Source organism: Varroa jacobsoni, unplaced genomic scaffold (assembly GCF_002532875.2).
Source record: "Varroa jacobsoni isolate VJ856 unplaced genomic scaffold, vjacob_1.0 contig00565, whole genome shotgun sequence".
Lineage (NCBI taxonomy): Eukaryota > Metazoa > Arthropoda > Arachnida > Mesostigmata > Varroidae > Varroa > Varroa jacobsoni.
In genome coordinates, this window is record NW_019214488.1 from 1 (window position 1) to 12311 (window position 12311).

Here is a 12311-nt window from a genome sequence, read left to right on the forward strand (position 1 = left end):
TATATAGTGTACGGATGTTGAATAGCAACTCGTAAAGTTGCTAAAGAAGTGCATTTATTTATACGTGGCCACTTAACTGCAAGCCTTACTTGGCATAACTAAAGTTATATATTCTTTATATAATCTGGTAAATGGGTTAAGGCACTCATTTGTTACGCCTTATCACATGCAGTACTAGAGAATGGATTACAACAGAATATAATTAACACAGTTATTCTCCTAGAAAAATCTATTGGTCTTATCCATTTGCTAGGTTTATGCACCCGCAAATACGGTGACGCTTATATAAATTTATAAAGACATTAATAGCGTCAGGTGTCGTACTAAATAAATGTTTGAAGCATTATGTCCAGCACTGCCGTGAGGCGTTCCATCAGACGGTGGGCTCCCACCACAAAATACCGTCTGTCTACCTTAGGATTTGAACCCACACAACACATAGACAAAATTTCCTACCCAACACGCCATCATGCGGCTAACGCCATTGGTCAATACTACACAAAATATAAATTTCTATCTTATTTAACATATATGAACACTCTTTTCTCAATGAATCACATAATCATGTCCGTATGTTACAGAGTACGATTGTGATACTTGTACTCAACTGTTAATCTAGGCAACTTTTGTTCTAAGAAAAAATCGAGAGTCCTATGCATGATTTGCAACTGATGACTAAAGATTGAGCTGGCGCGATTCTAGCTCGATTGCGATTTGATTTGAGTTAGTCGAGCTATCTATCCGATGAAACGCTTTTTCTTTGTCACATTTATATTTCAACACTTCCATAAGCCTTCGTTTCTCTATCGTCTTCAATTGTATTAACTGGCTTGCAATAATTTCTAATTCGGAAGCCGCTCGCCGTAGCACGCATCTTTTATGACGAATGACTTCCGGTCGAAGTGAGTGACTTCAAACTTTCAGAACTCCACGGCGCTCCGTTCCGGATCCTTTCGTTTGCTTTTTACCGTGTAGAAACATCTTTCCTAGCGGCGGCAGTTAAGGCAGCGGTTACAACGGCCATCGTCCTCTTAGTCGCTCTTGGCAACTCAAACCCTGTGCGAGGATGCTCCGTCGTCTCTTCCTCATGTCATTCCTGTTTGCTGAGACTCAGCAAAATGGCGTTAGGAAACACGAGTGCCTACCAGTTTGGCCAAACGGCCTGCACCCGCAGCTGACCTTATGGAAAAGCCGAGAAGCTTTTTTTTGGAGGAGGAGGAGCAAGCGAAGCTTCATTCGGATCTTTCACAACAACTCAGTAGGTAGGATAGAAGTAGTGGCAATTCTATTCTGTTTAGTATCTATGCATGCGTTCAGTACTTGAGGGGGCATTGGTCGAAGAGCTTTCTAAAAAAGGCGTGTAGGATTACTGTCAAATTTTCTGTAAAAATGCTAATCGTGTGTTTTTTTTCATCACTTAAAGAAGGAATTGGCATAAATAGTGACCAACGAGGGGGGGGGGGGTAACGAGAACGAAAGCGCGAAGAGAATCATGGTATAGTATAGGTTCGAGTTGTATTCCTGCCGTCCAACTTTAAGGAAAGGAGACCTGAATGAAAAACCCTAGTAAAAAATGGGCCCTAAACGTAAAACTGAGGAGATTATACCATAATGTGGCCAAACTCAGAAGCAATCAAAATATATGACACCGGCCACCTCGAACAATGTAGTACGGAGTTCCAACCCACAATAGAGTACAATATTAATAGAATTTCATAGCGAATAAGAAAGTCAGATATCAATTCGGTTGATATTAGTTTCTGTGAGAAGACGATGTTTGTGAAAATTACTGAAATTGGGGGAACAACAAAGTCCGTCTCCCGAATTAGCGAATGGAGAACTCGGAAGCCAGTGATTTGCTCAGGGAGGGTCGGTCAACGTTCGATTCATATATTGACTGATTTTCTGTGTCATAAGATAATTCGTATGCGTCAATTTTAAGGACATCTTCAACGCGGTGCGTTCCTAGAATGTGATAAGCATTATATAAGGACAATGGGCCGGATTCATCTCAGATGGAGCAATCGTGTTGACCTATGGGTTTGAAGGGTCATTCAACTGTAGGCTTATGTAAGTCTAATAGGTTTCCACTGTATTACAGCCATGCAAGGAAGATCGGCATAATTAAATTAGTGTATTTATATGCTTTTAAAGGAGAATGCTTAAAGACCCGATGGACCGTAATACGAAAGATTGGAGGCGGCGGATTTGGACAGATTTTCGAGGCCTGGGATAAGGACAAACGACAACGGGTTGCTATAAAGGTAGTTTAAATGTCTTGACGCTGTTGTTTCGGACTTCAGCTATTAAGCTCCATCAACCTTATATAATTACCAATATATTACTAGCAATAAAACTCAGTCAGATAGTTTCTTCGCACCAGAGCTGGTCGATCAGATGAAAGCGCTGAATGATAGCTGGTGAAGACGTAAAAAATTTCGAGACATGGGCCGGTTGGCTTAGGAAATAGCAAAATATATCGGGATTAGTTATACATTAATGTTTAAAACTGGCAGAATTTTTTGCTCGAGTGGTATCATTCAAAGAAATCAAGCGATTGAATTTAGATCACGAGCGAAGATCTAGCTGGTCCAGTTGGCCTCTTGCTTCTGAGAAAAGAGTAAAGATGTACTTCTGTCTTCGCAGAAAATTTTCTTATTCGAAATAATGAGCTCTTGATTCAGCATACAGACGCAAACATGTATAGTTATTTATGAAATCGAGAGAGACTTATCGCTGATTTCGAACGTATGTATCAGGGACGTGTCGTGTAACCTGCGTGTTTTCCCTGGAACTGATTTAAGAAAGGATTTAGAAAAGGAAAGATTTAAAAATAGTGTCGTAATTTAAAAAGAACCAAGGTTTTTGTTGTATTGAATGATTACTAGTCCACTTTAAATTATTAACTGCTAGTTAATTTCTACGGTATGTGATGGTTCTCAATTTATATATATAGGAGCTTGTTTATCATTTATTTACGCAAGTTTTTGATTTAATCACATTAACTTGTGTAGATTATGCAGACGATCTCTGTTCCACACACCTCGTAATAGAACGGTGATTTGAGAAAGAAGTGTATTTAGGAACGTTCTCGCTCGAATATTAACCAATGGAAGGTAACAATCTTTTGTTTGTTATATGAGCAACTTATCGTAATTTTATTATCTGAAGGTGGAACGTCGTCAAGCGCCCAAGCCGGTGCTAAGAATGGAAGTAACTCTTCTGAAACGACTTCAAGGTTGCCCACACGCATGTACGTTTCTTGGATGTGGTCGAACTGAAAACATCAATTATATTGTCATGCAAATTCAGGTAATGGAAAATACGCGGTGCGGGCTTATTAAATTAGAGCTATATTTATGGCGTCCCAAATACGGTGGATAATCGTCGACTTACTTTGCCAACTGCAATAGTTAATTGCCCACATAAGCTGACGTCGTACACAGAACTTATTTGGTAAAAGGTCAGATCAAATCAACTATGTAAATAATTAAGTTCACCGAAATTCAAAATGGTTTAATAGTACGAACGCATATCGTACGAAGACATCGAATCAACGACGAAATGTCTATGATAGCTAATTGCATTGAGTTTTTTTCACCGTGCCTAATACTGTTTGAGTACCAAATTTGGAGATGCGTATAGGGATCACGTACAGGTAATTCTGCTTCGACGGACGCGGTTTGTTACTGTTGTATTGAGGTCCTCTTAGTATTTCTGAAGACGCCAATATAATGTTGTTACTTATTGGTTGATACGATTACCCCAGGGGCCAAATCTGTCTGAACTTCGACGCGCGCAGGGCGATCAGAAATTCAGTGCGTCGACAGCACTGCGTCTAGTGTACGAAGCTCTACAGTGCATCGAAGCCGTACATAGCGAAGGCTTTCTTCACAGAGACGTCAAGCCCTCCAACTTTGCTATTGGTTGCACAAAAGAAACCAGTAGAAAGGTTCTAGTCGTATCATTACACGGATTGGCTTTAAACTTATATTAGCGTTCACTCGTTTGGCTACCGCTGTGTAGAGTATACTACGTAACACACCATTATATTTAAGCTTCTACCATTCGATTCCATACATAGGTAATTTTGCACAGGTTTGCTTTCAGGTTGCAATACACCATGGCGTCCATAAGCCCCGGCGGATTATTAATTTATATTGAATGAAATTAATATTTTGTCCTCCGGGATGGGTAGAGCAGATTACAGATGTGAGGTTGAAATTTTGCGCCCAAGAATTGATCCTTTAATTAGGGTCGGCCAGTTTTCATATTAAATATAGAGTTTCCTGTTTAGTATTGAAAACAGGCGCGTTCGTTTTTTCGTATTTTGCATTAATATAGGTGTACATCTTGGACTTTGGATTAGCGCGCCAGTATCTCGATGGGGACGATCATCTTCGGCCTGAGCGTTCCTTTGTTGGCTTTCGAGGGACAACAAGATATGCATCACTAAATGCACACCGAGGCAAAGAACTGGGACGGCACGACGACCTAGTATCACTGTTCTACATGACCGTCGAATTTCTCACTGGAAAGTTACCTTGGAGAAAGGTAAGTAGTTGGCGAACTGTTGTGTTCGGTGAAATGACAAGTAAGTGTAGCAAGAACTTTTCGACAAATTCGATATAATTTTGGATTACATTAATTCGAATGAGGTGTGATGGAGCCGCTAAATAGCAGTGTTCGGCTCCACCACATTCGAAGCTTCTAAAGAGTTTCTAAAAAACTCTAGTAATTGAACTGGTGAACTAAATTGAATACGCGCGAAATTTTGAATACTTGACAACTTAACTGTTCGATATGATCATAATCGATAGGTGAAAGAGAAGGATCGCGTGGCGCAGATGAAAAAGCAGTTTATCCCAAGCCGATTGCTGCAAGATGACTATGCTGAGCTGGAAAAAATTTTCTATTACTTGAACGGTTTGCGGTATCATCAGAAGCCTGATTACGATTTTGTCCGACGCATGCTATGTCGTTGTATTGTTAACAAAGGGGTCCACTTTGAAGATTCGTTTGATTGGGAAGACAGCACCAGTAAAGGGATTTCTTGCAGTTCCGAAGGAAGAGGCGAAAGTGTCAGAAAAATCCGAGGCTCTAAACATAAGAATCGTTTCGACGCAAATGCTCCTTACATAGGGTAGAGAGAAACACATTTTTTTCAACTTTTAATTCTAGTGAAAACAAGTACACCTGAGTTGGCTTGCACTAACTGATTATATGCGCAATTTATGTTGTAGTGAGAGGCTGCTAGGTGACACAATGCTATGTCAGAAATCGGGGATGTCTGAACAGAAGTTCGTGTACTCAGAGTAATTGGTGTAGCTTATATATATTAGGTTATTCTTTGTCCCAAATCCATTGAAATTGCTTTTCCTAAGCAGTAGTATTGCAGTACTTGCACAGGTAGGAGTAGATCAGCTCAAAAGTTAAAAGAACGCGATTTTCCTTTATTGGGATTGTTACACTTTAGTTACTGTTTAGTTATATCGTTTTCGCATTCCATGTTTCTAGGCTTCATCACGAGGGCGACGAAATTTCGAGTGAGGAATGGGCCCCAGTTTAACCGGACCGAATTTGTAGTTCGTGATTTTTCAAGGTATCTAAACAGAACGCGATAGCACTGGACGAAGAAGTAAAATATGTGACTGACTTTGAAAGTAGATATATATGAACTGTTAAAATACATATACTCGTACGTTACGATAGCTCATTTTATTAAAAGGTCTTGTGTGTGTTTTGCGTTCTATATACGCTGAACACATGTTAAGTTCGAACCTAGCTAGGAGAATCGTTTTCGCACTTCGGATGAAGCGTGTCCGATAGTATTCTGATCTGCAAGCAATATGGCCTACGTAATCGTTATGTGTTATATAATTTATCTTGATAAGGAGGTCACAATTATTATCCGAGTCGAAACCTATCGCAGTATTAAAATAAAAGAAAAAATAACCAACTCCGAGGATTTTGCACGCCTTAGTGGAAAAAATATGTGAATTTAAGTAATCGTTCGTTATATCAGGCCCAATTAAGTAATTTTCCCAGGTACAGTTATTTCAAAGCAGATATCGAAATTTGGATCGTATATTTTCAATGATACAGCTTTAAAATACATGTAGACCCTATTAGAAAGTGGTTTTAATTGGTAATCGGCAAGAAGGCTCTCGGTCTGCGACGTCAACAAGAAATTATCTTGTGTGCAATGCAGTGCATAGGGTCTTCAACTCGTAACAATTAATGGTGCCAAAAATCAACATTATCATTCAGTGTATACATTCCATTATATCGACCCCATCGAATCACGTCATCCGTAAGTAGGCTAGCTTTAAGCATCCACGTATGTGCGAGTGCGTTGTGGAACTGCTAATCTTACTATTATGACAGATATTGCATCATTTTGTGGCTATGATCTCAAACGGCCTCAATCTGCAGTAATGTCCGTTTGTTGTGCTATATGAGCATGGTCATGCTGGAGACGATTTATCTGAAAGCTAATCCGATTCGAGTAAACATCAATCAGGCCGATTCGGCAGCGTCCGCTAGCGGTGGCAGTGACAGCAGGCCTGGTCGGAAGAACCATTAAGTGGGCAAGTGGACGATATAAAGGATTTACTGAGAGGTTTCTGATTTGCAGTACACTGCTGCCTTCTCCTAGGAAAGAAGCTAACAAACTATAGCCTTACGGAACGACGTCGGAGGGACACAGCACTGGGAGGGTAACGGATTGTCTTGGGATCTACGAGAAGTTGTTTTCCCGGCCGGAAGAAGGGAAATCAGGGGTGTGTAGAGGGCGAATGGTGAGCGGTGTGGAAAAAATCCAAAAGTTTATAATCGGATCTGCCATTTGGATTTGGGGGGGAGCCAGGACTAGTCGGTGGGATTATCCCACCATCGGCAGGCTTCGCCGTGCGCAGAGCCCAGGGCGCGGTTTGAAGTCGAAGACGACGGTATAGAAGGACAAGATGTTGTCATCATAAAGAAAATGACAAGCTACACAGCAGCACATAGAGAAGCTAGTTGTCTTTACGGACACTGAACGGTGATAATACAAAAATAACTGTAATACAGTATGATTGTAAAAGCTTCAAAACGGCGGTGCTGTGGTACAGTTCTCGCGACATCTCGCGATGCTGAAGCCGTTATACAACAACAACGGAACAGGTATTGGTGAAATCGGCCATACAGTGCAGCACTACTACTCACCCTATGATGATGATACTACCATAAACTATTTGGACAAATGGTATATCAGCCATTTTAATGCAGATGCAAGACATTGTGCAATCCCGCCCAATTGTTATATGCGTATAATGTAGATGCAAATAATTAAGAGTATATGAGCACAGCAAATAAGCCATGGGTAAGCTACGTTCTACGTGGAGAAAAGACCGAGACAAGCAATCTAATTCCGGCCATTTCGACGGGTCCCACGAGCAGGAACCGCTTGTAGTAGACGCCAGTTACGACATCCCTTATTATTGTCTTGATGTACGTTCTGGCTGAGGTGGGTTGGCAGCCCCGTGGCCTGGCAACCGGCCACAAGGCGGAAACGGAGCTATTCGTTTAAGTTGAAACTATTTCACTTTTACTCGAGCTTTTGCTCCTCATAGATAGGCCCCTAGCTCGCTGACCCTCTTCCCAGCCTTTATAAAATCTGCTTGAAAACGCTGCACTTCATATCTTTTTCTCTCTATCAAACATCCATGCGATTTTACCTCAGTCGCCCCTGCGTCCCTGCCGGCTTGTTCACAGGGCAAACAGGCAGATGGCTCTGTTTCTTCCGCCTGCCGCCGCTACTTTGCGGTGCCGTCCAATTTGAATCGTTATCGTCGTCGGCGTTGTTGTTGTTGTTGTTCCCGCCTGACCAAATACGTCTTTCCGGCTCCTAAATGGGAGAGAAACGAAAAGGGCTTTTCTCTACATCTACGCTGACAGTTGCCGACCCTAGTGCAGGTTGCAAATTGAATTTTGTAGCGCGTTCCAGCCCTGCTCTGTAGCACCGATTCTCTACTCACTCTTAACAGTTCTGTACTTCTGTCGCTTTCATAGTGTACGCGCCCCTCGTAGGCATACAGCGCCTAGTTTTTTGGGTTTCTGGATCGGTTAGGCAGTCAGAACACGCGACGGAGCTGTTCCCGCATGTTTTCTGCATCCCACATTTATCGTCATGCAGACGACTTTTCGGAGTTGCGGCAGCGGCATTACCACCAGCAGCTTGCTCTGTTGTCATTATCGTCCATAGCAACGGTAGGAGTTTCTGGTTCTTCTACTATTACAGCTGGTGAGTAGCCCACGAGTGCTGACGGTCTGCTTCTGCTCCTTCGTCCCGCACACACCCTGTCGATGTTCAGTTTCCTCGTTGATACCGACTCTTCGTCTAGCTCCTTGCTACTGATGACGTTGTCATATGTTCCCAGATGCTGGCACTACCGCACAGTCATTGCGTACGACTGACGATGATAATGACGACGACGAAGTAACCAAAAATGGTACGGAGTGGGACTGAACAATCCCGACGTGTTTTGCGGCGCATAGCTTCAAATATACAGAGGAGGTAATTGTAAGGTAGGGACAGTTGTGGATTGGGACGTTAGAAGAAAAAGAAGGATAGAAAAATACTGCGAGTGTAGATGCAGGTCTCTAGATCTGTGAAGCGGGCTGTGGTTGCGTACGTTTGAGCTCGTCCCTGGGGTTTTGGGAGTTAGGTAGATGTAACGTAGAGGTTTGGACTGCTGAGGGGGCTGGAACAATGCGACCGGAGTTTGGAAGTGTGGCGAATCGGAAATAAGAAGTTGAACTTCGCTATTGCTGCTGCTTTTCCTTCCTCCCACGTTTTAATTTTCATTTGAGTGAAACCAGTTATGCGAAACTTACTGTGCCATTTAGTATTACGGTGAGCGGCCTACTTGGATTCGTCAGTTTATGAGCGCCAGCCACCAGACTCTGTTTATGTAAGTGAATAGGAGACTTATATTCAGCATAGAAGAGCGAGGGTGAAAAAACCACAGAAAAACTTGCGGATCATTCCAGGGAACCTAGACAAGAGACTAACGGGTGTTACAGCTGAAGTGTCTGCCACCGTAATTACGAAGTTTCGCAAACGTGTATTGTCAAAATAATAAAAATCAATATACCCTGCAGCATTCTTTATGAGAATATAGTTTTTTATGATAATTAAAAACATCTAGTCGAAAATTTAACTCGTCGTTGAAGGCGGTAAATACCTCATCATAAAACCAATTACAGCTTTTATCTATAAAGGCATTTCTCTATCCGACAAGAACATAATGTTATCCAACTTTATCATGCACATCTAAACAAAAAAAAATCTCATGATACTTCACATGATTAGGCATGCATTGGCTTCCTTAATATTAGGTTTGCAGTTTAGCTACTGGAAACCACCGCCAAGTTCCCCTTTCTCTTTAAGGGGGCATAAGGGGTTATACTTTTGCCGCTGTTTAGTTCGCTCACCGATGCACCCACCCACCTACTTACTTGTATATACTGATCGGTTGATTAGTTAAGAATAGACAAAACGGACAGAGGCAATGCACTCAGCAATGTCGAGGCGGACAACAAGAACAGCGGCAGCCGTAGCAACGGTACAACAACAACAACAAACATAACAACAAGCAATTCAAGCAGCGCTCCACCAGGCGCTTTGCTTTCCGGTTGTCTGATCTATTTCGGCCGAGTTAATCTATTGAGCGATTCACGTGTGATGCGTAAGGAAACAAACCGTCATTGCTGAGTCACGCTGATAATGAGTCTGACTACGCAGCCACCAACTCGTCACGGTAATTACCTAGCCCTGACAACTCCAGCACGATCTAAGCGAGGTGACCGGCCGCTTTGACTCGAGTGAGGGAGCTCGTTTGGCGAAGTGGCGGAAAATATGCACGGAGTTCCAGCACCGGGAAATCGGCAAATTACTTGCGAGGAACAGTGAATGTCTAGTCATGATGAATATACAGCAGCAGATATATATGCTGTAGCAGCAGGCTAGTACAGGAATGAGATATTGCGATGAAGTAGCTTCTGGGAAGGTTTTCTATGGCACGCCTCACTCGTCGGATAGTGTATTATCTTATAGATGTATAGGTTAAGGCAGTATCAAGCACATGTCGTTTTCAGCAATAATGACAAGTTACACTGAAAAGGATTGATGTGGTGATTTCCTAAGTGAACATACTAAGTCACTGACATCAAACAATATTGAATTACCATTATTTGGCTCCTTATTTACGTCGACTATCTCAACACTTCTAGGTAACGCAATATCATCAATGTTCTTAAGTGTCACACAAATACGAAATTTATCAAGAACGGGGCGTTCCCACTTCGGTTCGAATTCTAATTTATGAAGGAAGAAGGCGTAAACCACTTTTAGCTAGGTAAGTGAATTACCTAAATATGGCAGGCACTGCAATGGTTTGCTGTCCCTCTAGAATATAAAGTGTCACCAAAGAACATCCAGATGTATCTTGTTCACGAGAACTCTTATCGTCGTTCATCGTTCATGAATCTTTTTAGTAACCCCGGAGGAAGGGGACACCCAGTAGTCTTCTGCGTAATGCATCCCGTATAAATTCGGTTGACACGAATACCTAACATAAGGAAAAATTGTGCTATTTAGAAGGTGAAGTAAAACAGCAGTATAATGTATTCCGCCGCAATTCCCTTACCGGGTTGTCAATTTCAGTCATCGTTTACGACGAGGTCGATTAATCTGGCCGATTTTACGTACGCTATGAGCAGTAGGTATTGAGCAGACTCGTCATCTAAGTGAAGCGAATTTACATGGAGATCCCTTGTTGTTGTCGATCAAAGCTCTGTACTCCATCACCACGGTGCAGGCAGCCCGCTCTATTAGATTTGAATACCAACACACATGCACATGAATATACACGCCATTATATGCTATATGAATCGTTACATGATATAGAGCCATGTGGTGTTAGACGTCTAAATTTGACAGGATAAATCTCTAAACGCGTACTTCATCAAGCTCACTTATTGATGTATTGCAGGGTATTATAGAATGCTTGAACAAAGTATAGTTCTTCGTTTTCTAAAATTATGTTAGGAAAACCTCTCGGTTTTTCGAAAATAATTACAGCAAACTGATAACACACTAAACAATAAAACGCAAATGTTAAATGAACAAAAAAACTCAACATGAAATAATCAGCAATGTGATTAATAGGTATAAATGAGCCACATGGACAAATGAAAAATTATCGAATGGGTTTGTTATTAACGATATTTTGAGATACGAAGGTTCAAAAGGGCCATCATGTAGAACGTAGCCCTAATCGATTTTTCTGTTGGTTCATGCATTTGAAGCAGCCCATGGATAGTCTAGCTTAAGTACATTGTCTTTTATTAAGGCAGCAGTTATCTGAAGATAAAACAAGGGAACAAAACGTGCAGAGATATTTGAACATTGACCATAAATCAACCTTTGGTGTCCCAGCTGGTTCTGACTACGTGTCTCGTACGCATTTCGGCCGGAATTGTAACGCTGCACATTGCGTTTACGGTGGTAGGGACACTTGTAGGTGGTAGAAGATGCTGAGCAAGATTTCCGTGACCCGTATGGGAGTTCTCTCTCCATTTAGCCATCTTGCCTGGCGCTCTTGTGTGCTCAGTGTGTGCTATTGTTGTTGTTCACGAATGCACGAAAAGACTAGCGACCCGTGCATGGTCGGTGCAGTTCCACAGCCTTCCAATACAACGTCTTTCATACCGCTGCTTTACCTTTTGACAGAACTAGTGCTGGTGCTACTGCTGCTGCGGCGGACGATTTGAGTGCAACGAAAGCAAAACCAGGTTACGAAAAGGGTGCACGAACGAGTAGTGAGAAGAGAGAATATCTTATGTAAATGGATGTAGTGGCGATGTTAGCTCCGTGCGTCTCAGGCCAGAGGTGGAGAAACTGCAAGGGAGACAGAAAACGAATTACGATACTCCGTCAATGTCAGCAGTGATCATGAGTCGTTGGCCAGGAACAGTGGTTTGAGAAGCGCCAGTACCGTTTCCGGTGGCCGGCGGCCCAAAGTACCGGTGCCAAACCCAGCGCGTCGCCAAGTAGGTGACCAAGAGCGTTCAGCCCCCAGCCCCGTCCGTCAATTGCGCAGCCAAGGATGTGATACGAAACGGGGCGGACTCTGAGGCCGCGCCGAATTAGAGGACTTTATTAAATTTCGTTAAGTGAGTGAGTGAGTGTGGGTAAAGAAGGAGGCCACGCTCGGGTTGTCAAGCCGCTACCACCACCGAGCTTCACAGCCAGTCATCTCGTTACG

General features: G+C 42.4%; 1 protein-coding gene across 4 annotated transcripts; it reads left to right on the forward strand.

Moving 5' to 3' along the window:
* Positions 1-1733: 1733 nt before the first annotated feature.
* On the forward strand, positions 1734-5947 carry LOC111271373 (tau-tubulin kinase homolog Asator). Of its 4 annotated transcripts, none has more exons than XM_022852114.2 (7): positions 1734-1869; positions 2155-2264; positions 3172-3312; positions 3770-3952; positions 4345-4554; positions 4821-5143; positions 5518-5947. In XM_022852114.2, the coding sequence occupies exons 1-7, from the start codon at positions 1833-1835 to the stop codon at positions 5567-5569; spliced, it is 1056 nt and encodes a 351-aa protein (XP_022707849.1). In that variant the 5' UTR covers positions 1734-1832; the 3' UTR covers positions 5570-5947. The 4 variants fall into 4 exon arrangements, with proteins under 4 accessions (XP_022707849.1, XP_086829018.1, XP_022707851.1 ...); XM_022852116.2 differs by having other exon boundaries at positions 1780-2070; XM_022852115.2 differs by having other exon boundaries at positions 1780-1957.
* Positions 5948-12311: the final 6364 nt, after the last annotated feature.

Excerpts from the sequence above, each read along its gene's own strand:
- LOC111271373 (XM_022852114.2), top strand. The coding sequence starts at position 1,833 with ATGGAGAACTCGGAAGCCAGTGATTTGCTCAGGGAGG. Across the intron at positions 2,265-3,171 it reads GACAACGGGTTGCTATAAAG|GTGGAACGTCGTCAAGCGCC; the intron begins GTAGTTTAAATG and ends TATTATCTGAAG. Across the intron at positions 5,144-5,517 it reads GCAAATGCTCCTTACATAGG|GCTTCATCACGAGGGCGACG; the intron begins GTAGAGAGAAAC and ends CCATGTTTCTAG.